General features: G+C 39.5%; 1 protein-coding gene across 2 annotated transcripts; it reads left to right on the top strand.

The window, feature by feature from the left end:
* Positions 1-327: 327 nt before the first annotated feature.
* Positions 328-12,699, top strand: LOC146508212 (polyamine-transporter SLC45A4-like). 2 transcript variants are annotated; one of them, XM_085177027.1, is made up of 13 exons: positions 328-616; positions 2,713-3,020; positions 8,147-8,335; positions 8,434-8,613; positions 8,987-9,651; positions 9,879-9,989; positions 10,083-10,331; positions 10,437-10,556; positions 10,919-11,018; positions 11,098-11,178; positions 11,271-11,401; positions 11,769-11,837; positions 11,973-12,699. In XM_085177027.1, the coding sequence occupies exons 2-13, from the start codon at positions 2,765-2,767 to the stop codon at positions 12,282-12,284; spliced, it is 2,463 nt and encodes an 820-aa protein (XP_085033153.1). In that variant the 5' UTR covers positions 328-616; positions 2,713-2,764; the 3' UTR covers positions 12,285-12,699. The 2 variants fall into 2 exon arrangements, with proteins under 2 accessions (XP_085033153.1, XP_085033152.1); XM_085177026.1 differs by having other exon boundaries at positions 9,876-9,989.
* The last annotated feature ends 958 nt before the right edge of the window (positions 12,700-13,657 follow it).

The following is a 13,657-nucleotide window of genomic DNA, read 5'->3' as shown; positions in this document are numbered from 1 at the left end:
AGCTCTAGATCACAATAAATGTATATTGGAGCGGTGTTAGGGAGGAAATTAACCGAATTAATGGTCAAGTTAGTCAAAGTCAATGATTTAGGAACAACATATAGGAACATATATAGAGCTATAGGACCAAGTTCTAGGAAGAGTCGAAAGCGTGCTAGCTAATAAACTAAAGAGTAAATGAATGAATGAATTATGAATAAATAAATAAATATCCCCCATTATGACTTTGTGAATTGTCTTTTTTTCCAGTTCTTGAGGTCCATTATTGTTGACATATTTTCATTTCTTTATGTTATCAAGCCATCAATTTTCCATGCAGTTGGTTCCACTTACACCATGCTAGCTAGTTGCCCTTTCACCGTCCATAGGTGAGGCGTTCGCTGACGTCACGAAGGTTTTCTGATGGCCACGCCCCGCTGTGTTAATATGGAAACCATTGAAATTGGTGAGTGTAGTAAACCCTATGGTTACCCAGTTAGCTTGCAAAGGTTTTGCAAACCTAAAGAAGTGAGAGGTTTTTTTCCTTCTTATTATTATTTTTTTGTGCTAACACGTCATAGAGGTTTTCCACAATGCGGAACTGGCTGAGCTTTACCACAGCGGTGTAAAATCTCAGGTACGTTACACGTTCCTGTCTGTCATGAAAGTGGGTTTCTCCGCTATTAACTCGCTAACGTAAGTTGCTTAATATCAGCCAAGCCTAGCTTGCTAAGGTAACTTTTTGCGTCAGTCAAAGTCAGGTTAACGGTAATGCGCCTGAAGTCTGGTGTTTTTCCTCTCAGTCCAGACGAGAATACACTTTTATCGCTGTGCGCCTTATTCGCATAAAACGGCAAAGCATTTTTAATATATTCATTTATTTATTTATTATTTATAGGCTGGCAGGTAGTTCAGGTGAGGCAAAACATGTCATAACTGGTCCAACAAGCCCCCCGGACCTTCACGTGTACACACAGTCCTGTGAGAATTCAGCTCACACACCTCGAGGAAGTTTTAAAAAAAGTTTCCCTTTCTACATTAATTTGTTCGGATTACTAACTAAACACAAAAACACTTTGATCTTTCTCTTTGTGAAAATGACAGAAAACTGCACAAGGCTGTCATTAAACATTAACTTATACATGATCTAAGCTTTTTTTTTTCATATTGCTCACCTCAGAAGAGCCAGGCAGAAAATGAATAAGTAAACAATAGAAGAATGGTCTTTGCCATGCTCTCTTGTAAGGTATGTCTCAATAGAATCTGCTTGCTTTCTGCTCCACTTACGCACCAGCAATAGTGGTGTAATAATGGTTTATTTTTTAATGTGGCTCTTGTCTATGAGTCTGATTTCGCTTTTATGACTTAAAGGTTCTAGATAGTGGCAATGTCACTGGATTTAACAGAGCAATCTTGGGTTAATTCAGTCTACGTTTTTTGATCGTTTGGCCCTTTATTTGAGTCTATGATGCTTATACTTATTGTAAATTATTTGTTATGTCTTACGGCTTAAGTTATACAAACCCATTATGGGTGAACCTCTCAAACCCTAGGCTGAGGGAATCAGGTGTCTCTGTTCGAACTCTTAGGCCTTTTGTTGGCAGTGTCTGGTTCCACTTATTCCCCTTGAAAAGAGAGTTGTAAGACAAGAAAAAAAATAAATCCTAAGGGCACTGATCTCTTCCAGGATGATGATAGATATGAGAGTGCTAGGAGTCTATGACCTTCACAGTCACCAGATCTGAACCAAATTGGATACCTGTGCATTGGTATGGGTTGATCTGTTTGACCACTCTCTCCATCAATATCATCTTATCATTAAGGGAGGTATTATCTCTTTGAGTAGTGGCTCTGGGAGTTATACAATTAATATAATGTATTGTATTCTAATTTTTGCTATATAACTTTTGTACTGTCCACTTCCTGCTGTGACAAAACAAATTTCCCACGTGTGGGACTAATAAAGGTTATCTTATCTTATCTTATAAGGAGGGAATAAAGCAATTCTGGGGGGAGATGTTGCTATAGCACCCATCTAGGACAGTGGTGTGGTTTTTTGTTTTGTTTGTTTTTTTCATTCACACTAGAATTTACTTGCAGAAATAACAGTTCATAAAAAAAAATCTACTTAATAATAATAAGACTTCTGTATCAGCATTTGGAGACTGAACAGATTTTCTGGAAAATGCACTAACAGGTTTCCCTGTTTAAATCAAGGCAAAGCTACATCCTGTGTTGTCATAGCTTTAGCTTTTTGAACAGCTGGTATCTGTTTATTTTTTTTGTTTGTTTTGTTTTTGCAGGTTAATATGTAACATTATTAGTAGGAGTTTACCGAGAAATCTCAAGATATTTTAACCCGGACTTGCCTGACTAGCACAAATTTTCTTAGTTGGACTTGCCCAAACTTCATGCACACAGCCACTTCTATTCAGGAGTTCACTGCAGGTCACCACCACAAATATCTGCTGGAGACCATAAAACACTTATTACCCCACCTCGCCTCTCTTACACTCTTCACTACCCATCTCCATTAAATACTTTTGGAGATGTGCTAAAACTGTGATTGTTCTCGCCTCTGTGTTTCTTTTGCTTTGACCTTAGTAGTGACTTGTTAGTCCTCTGAAATAGCTTTATCTTCTCATGAGCTATAAAAAATCAAGGTGAAAACTATGCCTATTACATATTCTTTTTGACAGTGATAGGATGGTGAGATTGTGCTTGCATTTATAGGAAAAACTGTGGCGCAAAGACATATATACTGATCTATAACAGCCACAAGCAAATGGTTCCCCTGAAGTCAAACCAGACTGAAATGGAGATGGCAGCTGAGGGTGGAGATGCTTCTCGTCTTCCAGAGATCAGAAGACCCAAGGAAGAAGGAGCATATGACAGTGAGAGTGAGACAGACATGGACGAGGAAGGCAGAGGAGTCCGAATCCCTCTGCATCGCTGGGTAATGCACGGGACAGTGATGTTTGGACGTGAGTTTTGCTATGCCATGGAAACCGCCCTGGTAACACCAGTTCTGCTGCAAATAGGTAGGAGACACAACACAGTTTAACACATAAAGGCAGACGGGCACTTTTCCCCCCCCAATAATGTCACTTTCTGTTACTGATATTTTTTGTGCATCTTGTTAAGGTGAATTGTGTTACACCAACATGTTCATAAGAATGATCCATAAGATGCTTCCAAACTGGCTTCGGCAGTACCTATAATCTGTAGTTTTTTCCTTATCCACTAGTTAGTTATCTTAGTGACATATTTGTGGCAGCATTCTCCTATTCACTGTCAAAAATCCTGAAGATTGGTTGCAGTGTAGCAGCGATTATGCTGTGTTTGGTTCACTATCTATATAACAATAGCTGGATTTGATTTGCAGTGAAGCTAACCACTGTTATCCAAACCAGATGCACATCAGTCTGTGGTTGTGGTAGTAGTCAGGTAACAGTGGTGACTTTGTGGAATTTGATTGTTGTCACAATTCATTGGTTTCAGGGCTGCTCTTCTGTATCATGTAGCCCGTATCTCTACTCAAGCGGGGAGCTTTGTGGTTTGATGTCAAGTTAGCAACCATAACAGACCTGGAACAAAAGCATTTTTTACTGGTTAGGTATGAGAAGAATGTTTAACACAGCACATTTCACTTTTCTGCTCCATGAACAACATGATAAGACTGACTGATTCTAATTAACGTGTCTGATTGGGTAGTTGTTTTTTCATATGCCAATGGAGTTGATTGCTAAACCTGTTGAATGTAAATGATCTACCAAGTAATATGGGTTATAGATGACAACGGACTACTGACATAGGATTTTTTTTAAAGTTATTGAACTGAATCAGCCTCACTTATTTTTTGGAATGGATAAGTTTTAAGCTAAGAAAATGAGAAATCTTTATGCTTTTTCTTTGCTTTTTAAAGCTTCAGGACTTGTAAATGATTGTGTTAAGACTGAAAGACACTGCTGAGCTGGTGAAAAATCAGGATTTGTTTTGTCTTACCACTCTTGCTTACTTTGCCATAGCCAACACCTTTAAAACAAACATTCAGCAAGTGCAGTGCAGTTCATTTCATGCTGGGACAGGTTGTAATTTTGAACTTACCTTTGATTATTGCCAAATAAATGCATTCCTAGCTTGTTGAAATCCCAGGGTTCTTGACTGAACATGTGTTTAGAAAACTGTTTGACATTGCCTTTAAGCACAGTAAATGTGTATTAACTTGTTGCAGATACACAACTTTGTTCATGTTTCTTTGTTCACAGTGCACAAGGTATGTTTGTAACCTAAAACTCAAGTGAAGTATAGACAGGTTTTTCTTGGCTCATGGGTTTATCATGCTTTTACTTACCGTATGTGTATTTTTTTAGCTCAGACAAACATTTTGAGTTTTCTTCCCCATGTACTTGTATTGGACACACAGAGTTAATTGGACACACAGAGACACACTCATGTATAACTACTAGAGATGGACCGATCCGATATTACGTATCGGTATCGGTCCGATACTGACCCAAATTACTGGATCAGATATCGGCGAGAAATAACAAATGTAATCCGATCCATTAAATATCAAAAAAGCACCTCACAAAACTTGCGACATGGCGTAACTCGGCTCATAACCATAGCATGTCACAGCAGTATGCATCACGTGATAGAGCAGCTGTGTGTATTTGTAGCCTTGCTACCAAACCAGCATTTCATCTCCGCAGAAGTTTTCCCAGAGAGAAGTAAAGCAAGTGTGTAAGTTCATCTCTGAATGTCTGTAAAGCGTTCCCACGTTAAGCTTAACAACAGATATATGGAGCGACTGCCTCTCTCTCTTTCTCTCTCTCCTGTTGCTACTTCAATCGTGAAACTGCTTAATGATCAGCTGATTGGCTTTTCTGTCGCGAGTCCGTCTCTCTTCTTAGTTTTTGGCCCACTTCTCACCAGAAAGAGGAAACCAGCGGCTGAACAACAGCAGCGCTATTAAGCTTGATAAGCTGTTGTTAGAATTTATTTAATATTACTTTCTACACCAGGATTGTTTTCTACCTAGCTGACGGCTGGTAACTGTGCAGGGGTGGATCTAGCAAAGTTTAGCCAGGGGGGCCGATAGGGCATTAACAGGGAAAAGGGGGCACAAAGACATACTTTTCTTTCTTATTTTTATTTAAAATGTCTAGCTTTTAATAAATAATTATCTGACTCTTACACCCAAAGTTTTAATCTGATGTAAAATATATAGAAGTCCATTACTGTATATAGTAACTGTTAAGTCTAATATACCCTAGTAAGTTATACTACTTTTTCCTTTGGGAAGATACCATCTGTGCAGTCTGCAATTCTGTAGAAGAAAGATGTTGAATCTATTTAATTATTCTTGAAAAATAATTTATTTCTGTGCATTTTCCCCCCTGTATCTGTCACGGACCCAGCTCTGGTGAACTCGGGGGTTCGTGGGCAGGATGGACCATTATTGGTATTATTAGTATTATTGTGGTTGTTGTTGTTATTTAGGGATGTGTGTCGTTCTGCACTGTGCTGTGTTCTTTGTTCCACTCACTATATGTAGAGGCAGGGTGTGGGTGTGTACATGTGTGGCTGGAGGATGGAGAACAGCCACATGCGGGCCTAATGGGTGTGGCCCGGCAGAAGGACTGGCCACACCTGAAGTTCCTGCCACACACCTGTTGGCGATCAGGGCTCGTCGGGGGAGCTACTTAGGAGAGTGTTGGAGCTCCCACCGGCGCGGGTTCATTGAGTATCCTACCAAGTTAGTGTGTGTCAGCATATGTCAGTGCTGTTCGTGTATGCCCGCCAGAGTTAGTGTTGACGGCTGCTTCTATGGTTTTTCTGCAGGAGGAAGAGTGGTCCAGAAAGGAAGCACGCACGGGGTGTGCGGAAACACAACAGCGGGGAGCACGAGCACAGACGTCGGAGGGAAGCACACACGGGGTTCAAGGGAACAACGGGGAGTTATTGTGTTTACAGCTTTTCACTGTAAATAAAGAGCACTGTTTGCATCGCAGAGTCTGCGTTTTGGGTCCTCATTCCCCATATCCCCACGGTCTGCCTGCCAGACCGTGACAGTATCAAATTAAATTTGATTACATCAATTAAGCATCATGAGGTGGAGGGTGGTTCCCTATTTTTTTTTTTTTTGCTGGGAGTTTGCAACCCTATTAGTTAGGTTGCTTAATATTTCTGCTAAGTACTCTTTAAAATACCAGAATAGGGAGGATGGAGTAGGTTTAACTTTATTAGATTGATCCGTGTTGCTGAACTATGAAATATTTTGGGCGCAGTGTATTTTTTACATACAGGTATAACAGAATAGCTTTAGTGTTGTTATTTATTTAAACTTGAGTATAAACTTATACAAAATGCAGCAAGATATTCAAAAAACTTTTATTGATTAAAAAACACACTATATCGGATTCATATCGGTATCGGCAGATATCCAAATTTATGATATCGGTATCGGACATAAAAAAGTGGTATCGTGCCATCTCTAATAACTACTAGTGTATAAAGCATCTCTGAGCTTTGGTGCATAAGTCTGTTGAAGAGGAAATAAGCAGTAATGGAAAAGACAGATGGAAAGAGAGATATTTTTCATGCTGTGAGAAGTTATATTCACTTTTGTTGACTTAAGGGAGAAGGAAGGCAGGAACAGAGCATAATGTTCCCATGAGAATTATCCAGCTCAGTCAGCCAGCTGACATAATTCATCAGATTTTAAACCTAAAAGTCCACTTCTTTTAGAGTTGATGTACAGTAAAAATGGAAATGCCTCTAGAGTTTGGAAATGGGTAAAAACAACTGAAGAGTAGTGTTTTGAGATTTGCAGACATGCTGTAACATAGTTCTGTCTTTGACATGCACACCTACAGGTTTCACCACTTTCCCGTTTGTAGCATATTTTTGACTGTGTTGATGTAACTGGCCAACATATTACCAAAAATGCTTCTGCTAAGTTAAAAACCACTGATAATGGAAAAGCACTAGTGGTTCTTCAGCTGTGGAATGCAAGTCATGTGATATTATTAAAACATGGGAAAACTTGCCCTTTGTGTATCGAAATCATAATGAAAACGTTCTGTGCCTGTTCCTGCATGACAGGCATCTAAATTTGACTTAACTTTGACTTAACTTATTCAAAACAGAGCCTGGTAGATAAGTAACTTATTACAAAACAATCTTCAGCTTTTTGTCAGCATTTTTATTTTATTTTAGTGAAAGTTCAAAACTGGTTTGCAAAAGAGTCAAAGTGCAAATATCTAATGCCAAAGCCTGATAGATCTCAATATTTAAAAGTATAGACAATGGACAAATACTGCCTTGCATCAAAATAAAAATAACAGATAAAGGTATTAAATTCTGCAGAGTATGTTTTATTCCCACCACCGCCTAAATAAAATGACAAATATTAGACATTTACTTACATTTGGTTGTAATACATTAAGTATTAAGTTTTGTGGCCTGTCAGAAAACAAAAACACTTGCTCTTAGATCAGATCAGATTAGATTGCTGTTTTGTAATTTGTCTTTAAAGCTCTCTGTGGCTTTGCTCCAGGTTACTTTTCAGATCTCCTTAGCCTGCACCTAACCACTCCAACTCTGCGTCCTCCAATCAAATACTTACGTGGGTCCCACGCTCCCATTTAAAATCTAAAGGTGACAGGGCTTTCTCTGTTGCCGCTCCAAGACTCTGTCTTCCCTCTTGCATATAGTTCTCCTTCTCTTTGGAGATCTTCAACTCAACTTGAAGACCTACCTATTTTCACAGGTTTTTGGATCACTTGGAAACACGGTCTATTCCGTCTTTTTTAACATCTTTTATGTTATTTGATGACGTAAGCGTGTGTGTGTGTGTATGTGTGTGTCTATATATATATATATATATATATAGATATATATATAGATATATATATAGATATATAGATATATATATAGATAGATATAGATATATATATAGATATATATATAGATATAGATATAGATATATATATAGATATAGATATAGATAGATATAGATATAGATATAGATATATATATATATATATATATAGATATAGATAGATACACACTTCACTGTGCTGTGGTTGTTTTTTAATTTTTATGTTAGCTTTAGTGTAATTGAAAATACTTGAATGAATCAATTGTGTTTATTTTCCAGGTCTTCCTGAAAAGTATTACAGTTTAACCTGGTTTCTCAGTCCTATCCTGGGTCTCCTCTTCACACCTCTGATTGGCACAGCCAGTGACCGCTGTAGTCTGCGATGGGGTAGGAGAAGACCGTTCATTCTGGGTCTTTGTGTAGGTGTACTGCTGGGAGTGGCACTGTTTTTAAATGGTTCATTAATAGGTGAGTGGAAGGCTTCAAGGGAGATAATCTGCTAACAAATCATAAAAAATGCAGTTCAGCAAATCCGGTCTGTGTATATTTTGTGGTATTCTCTTCAGGCCTTTCCGTCGGCGACACTCCCAATAAGCATACTATCGGCATCGTTCTTACTGTGCTGGGCGTGGTGGTGCTGGACTTCTGCGCTGATGCCTCAGAGGGACCAATCAGAGCTTATCTGCTGGATGTTGCAGACACAGATGAGCAAGATATTGCGCTGAACATTCATGCATTCTCTGCTGGTAAGTCTATGTAGATTTTTGGAGGTTTCGTTCTCAACATTCACAAGATTGTGAACCAGGAATTCATTCAGCGGGGATCAGACTGTCAACATTCTTAGATATCTGGACACCAACACACAGTTCACCACGCATACTACAGCTACTTTGTCCTCTTTCCCAGAATGAAATTTCAGTTGAAGGCTCACCTCTTTGACACAGTGGAGGAAAGACATGGGCCGTGTAATTTGAATGTTTACATGGATGCAGAAAGCGAATGTTCTGAACATTATCAAATCTGAGTACATGCATAATGTTAGGATTACAGTTGCACAACCCTCCATACATATTTACAAATAATAATGCTACACTAATGCCCTTATACCTGTCTCTTTAGGGCTTGGTGGAGCAGTAGGATACATGCTTGGAGGTCTAGACTGGACTGGCACAGCTCTGGGCCAAGCATTTCAATCACAGGACCAGGTTCTGTTCATGTTTGCAGCCATCGTCTTTATTATCTCTGTCACACTGCACATGTTCAGTATCCCTGAGCAGCCCTTCAGTCCATCAAACCAGGTTAAAGACACAGAAAATGGGGATTCTACTGGCCAGGTATCTTTGAAGCCAGCTGGCCACACACTGGATGTAATTACAGAAGTGGATGCTTCTGCTCGAGCTCGATCCAGAGACGACCCTGAATCAGATCCTAAGGAGGGGGAAATTGACTTTCTTGCTGTGGAGCGAGTAAGGAGTAAAAGTGATTCAGTCTTAGCCATGCCAGATGCTACAATTGAGTTAGATGCAGACCTTGACCCAGACACACAAAATTTCTTGCCAGAGACACACTTTCAACCTGAAATGCAAGAAGACCTTGAAGATGTTTTCAAACTATCAGATTCCAGTGCTGAAGCCCCACCTTCTGTCAAACCACAACCCCCTCCTGATGGGATGGCCGACGTGACGCCTATAAGTTTAGTTTTATCTGAACTTAAAGATTCAGCAAATGGTTATCCGTCCTTCCAGCAGACCAACTGGGGCTCAGAGGATTCCCAGTTGAAACAGGTAAAATGGCTGCTGTGATCAAATATGGTTTTTGTTTGTTTTTTAGCTTATGGTAACTTTGAGACAAACAGTGTACTCCCACAAATTATGTATCATTATCAACCTATTGGTAATGATACTACTCTACCTCTTCAAAGACAAAGAACATCTTTTTCAGACATTAAGCCGATACCTTCAGTTTCCTTCAGTAATTTGTACCGCACTGCCTCTCTCTTCTGTCCCAGCAGGCCAAACCTGCCAATGGTTCTGAGTTCCCCAGTGTTATGAAAACCCATGGCACCAAGCCGGGAAACCATACATCCAGTACACAGCCAGGCAGACCCACCTACTACAGACAAGTATGGTTTAATTTATTGTTTAATCTTTAATTGACAACATAGGTTATTTTACAGATGTATAAAAACTGATTTTGGTGGGTTTTTTCTCTTCAGCCCTCATTTACTTTTTCATATTATGGTCGAGTTGGAGCACAACGGCATCGAATGCGACACACAGGACATTTCAGCCCTCGGCCAATCACCACGTCCCAAAGTTTGAATGATTTAAGCATCATCCAGCGGCATACAGACAGACGACTGTTGCAGCTTTCAGCCAGCAGTCTGTCATCTGAGGGCTCCAGCAGTGAGGGAGGAACAGACAAGGGTGGGAGTGTAAGGCTGCTGTGGTTGTCCATGTTGAAGGTGAATTTCTTCTTCTTTCTCCTCTTTTACTACAGCACTGGGTTATGTCAACAGAGATGACTGATGTTCCAGTAATAAATGCTGCCTGTATTACTTTCACTCTAGATGCCCAGTCAGCTCTGGAGATTATGTGTGTGTCACCTGCTCACATGGTTCTCCATTATAGCTGAAGCTGTGTTTTATACAGATTTCATGGGGCAGGTTATTTTCCAAGGAGACCCCAAGGTATACACACAAGCACACACATACAGATACCTTCCAAATCCCATCTGTATTGTTGTTGAAGCACTACCTGACATCATTTGGTATTTTGTATTCCTTGGAAACCACACAGTAGTGCAGTGGACACACATTGGTGTGATCACCCTGAGAGGCCACAAAGCTCCTGCAGGGAAAAAATATAAAGTGAATCTAAGTTGAACCTTTTGTATCATTATTTGTCATTTAAAGGCAGGCATTTGAGGACCACTGCTGTATAAGAACAGACAAGCAGCTTACCGCATTTTACAGTTAATGAGTATAAGGCACTAAAATGTCAGTGGAAGTCAAATTGTCAGTGTTTCTACTTTTTATCTTTTTTCTTTAAGGCACCAGCCAATTCCACAGAGCTACAAAATTATCACAAAGGAGTACAGATGGGCTGCTGGGGACTGGTGGTTTATGCTGCTACTGCTGCTCTCTGCTCTGGTAAAACTCAAACAGCTTCATTTTTTTTATAGAAGTATTCAGCTAACTACTCAGTGAATGACAATTTTTCTCCACCCAGCCATCCTTCAGAAGTATCTGGATCATTTTGATCTCAGCATTAGGGTCATCTACATTCTTGGGACTCTGGGATTCTCAGTTGGTGAGCTGACTTATTAGAATAGTTGAAATATGAGTATAAATGTTGTTAGCCTCTGTAAAGTTACTTACGGATTGGATTCCCTCTCATCTTAGGTACTGCAGTCATGGCAATCATCCCTAATGTTTATGTTGCGATGGTGATGATCAGTACCATGGGCATCATCTCCATGAGTATCTCCTACTGTCCCTATGCATTACTTGGCCAGTACCATGAAATCAAAGAGGTATGATCACACTCATATTCCTGGTGCATATTAAAACCATTATGGTCAAGTCTGAGGTTGTTTGACCAAATGTGCTGTGATTCAGTTCAATTCAGTTTTATTTATATAGTGTCAAATCACAAAATTAAAAACAATCCTTATATTTAAAATATGTTAATATCCCCAATTACTGTTGTGCTTTTGAAAGTGATTGATGTGTCTATAAATGGCTCCAGTTTTTATAGTTTCTAAACAGTTAATGCAATAATTCAGTTAAACCACTTTAATTAATTACTATTTGTTTTGATCCTCTTCCCCATTTATTCAATTAGAAACACCAGTCGTTTCAGTATAGTTACAGTCTTTCCTGTCATGCTTCTTTTCTCAGTACATTAACCACAGCCCAGAAAACACTCGAAGAGGTTTTGGGATTGATTGCGCTATTTTAACCTGCCAGGTAAGTACTGTACCAAATTAAGCTGACCCTGATGCATAAATTCAGGTTACACTGAGCAAAATGAGAAACGTTCAAAAGTGAAACGGCATGTTTAGGTTTTTGTAAATAGTCTGGTTACAGTATTTCCTCTTTCAGGTTTACATCAGCCAGATTTTGGTTGCATCAGCACTTGGATCTGTGGTAGAGGCAGTTGGCAGTGTGCGTGTCATTCCCATTGTGGCCTCTGGGGGTTCTTTCCTTGGCTTTCTTGCAGCTTGTTTCCTTCTCATTTATCCTGATTTGGAGCCCAGCAGCTCAGAGCAGGACGAGGATTCGGTGAGTTTTCCTGGAGCAGAAGACCAGAATGCAGAAAATACCAGTGAGCAGACTCAGGCTCTGCTGAAACTCACAAACACAGATACAGAAACGGAGAGTTTGAATAAGATGGAGAACCACTCTTCTACCTGAGCATGACCATACAAAGACTTGCTTAGGATTATGCTCATCAAGCAGAAATCACAGGATGTGAGGTTTTTACCAAATGCATCTACCTGATTTACAGATTTTACATTCTGGACCTTTCTGAAGGAAAGATGAGGAAAAGAAAAACAAAAGACATGGCGGAAAGTTAGGTCCATATTAAGATATCAAGGTGGAGCTGAGCTGGAACAATTATTTGCTTTGTGTACTAACAGAAATAAGTATTTCAGTTTTGATATGTTTCATTTGTCGTACTACCTCAGCTCTAATGCAAATAAATTTCCAGCTGCTTAGATATAAAGAAGCCATTAGAATACCAAAAGACAAATGACAGCTATCTGTTGTGACTGTTGAAAGTAAATTAGATGGTACTACTGAAACAAACTTTATTAAAAAATGGATTTAAGAATGGTAAATGGACTGGTTCTTATATAGCGCTTTTCTACTCTTTCTGAGCACTCAAAGCGCTGTACACAACTTGTACATTCACCCATTCACACCAGCACATCTTTCTAAGTGCTTTCTAAGTAACATTCACACACACATTCATACTCCGATGGATGCATCGGAGAGCAATTTGGGGTTAGTATCTTGCCCAAGGATATTTGGCATGCAGACTGGGGAAGCCAGGGATCGAACCACCAACCTTCCGATCGGTAGATGACCTGCTCTACCACCTGAGCTACAGCCACCCCAAGAAGCACACAGGGCACTTTCTGTCTCTCTTCTGAATGCTGATGCTGCAGAGTAAAGTAATGTCTGACACTTTACATCATAGAAGCTGTTCTATAGCTGCTTAATAGACAGTCATGATGCTGTAAAAATTATGTGTATTCCTGCATTACCTGCAGGCTAAATACAGATGCAGAAAACATTTTCCAATTTCTTGCTGAAGTGCCTTGAGATTATATTTTTGTTCAAGCTCTTTTTGATGCCAGATATTAATGTTGCTGGCTTTAATGCAATGGGATTCTGTCATTTAGACATAGGTCACTTTGGCTCACTCAGTATTTTGTCATCTGTGCATAAGGTTTGTTGCATTTCTGGAAACTGTTGTTGTCAGTATTGTCTCTGGCAGATAATTGGAATTCTCTTTGCCATTATTGCTAAGAGCGGCGTCTCTGTCTGTGTGGTGCTGGTGAGAGCTGTGCACACAGTCTCCAAGAAGGAGAAAATCAGTTCAGGGTCAGTAAGCACAACCAGAATTCATACATACTGTAAGGCACACTTTTGAGGAAATGAAAGAATTTTAAGTGCGCCTTATAGTCTAAAAAATGCGGTACTGAAAAAGTTCTTGTGCGTAAAGTGCTTCAGTGAGCTGAAATTTAAACTTAAAATATCTCAAGATATATAAAATAAAA

Source organism: Neolamprologus multifasciatus, chromosome 11, assembly GCF_963576455.1.
Source record: "Neolamprologus multifasciatus chromosome 11, fNeoMul1.2, whole genome shotgun sequence".
Taxonomy (NCBI): Eukaryota; Metazoa; Chordata; class Actinopteri; order Cichliformes; family Cichlidae; genus Neolamprologus; species Neolamprologus multifasciatus.
Note: the sequence above shows the minus strand (reverse complement) of the source record. Positions and strands in the feature narration are given on the sequence as shown.

Bases quoted from the DNA above. Each gene is read 5' to 3' on its own strand.
- LOC146508212 (XM_085177026.1), top strand. From the start codon at position 2,765: ATGGTTCCCCTGAAGTCAAACCAGACTGAAATGGAGATGGCAGCTGAG. The intron at 3,021-8,146 runs GTAGGAGACACA...TTTATTTTCCAG, and splicing joins ACCAGTTCTGCTGCAAATAG to GTCTTCCTGAAAAGTATTAC. The intron at 11,179-11,270 runs GTGAGCTGACTT...CTCTCATCTTAG, and splicing joins GACTCTGGGATTCTCAGTTG to GTACTGCAGTCATGGCAATC.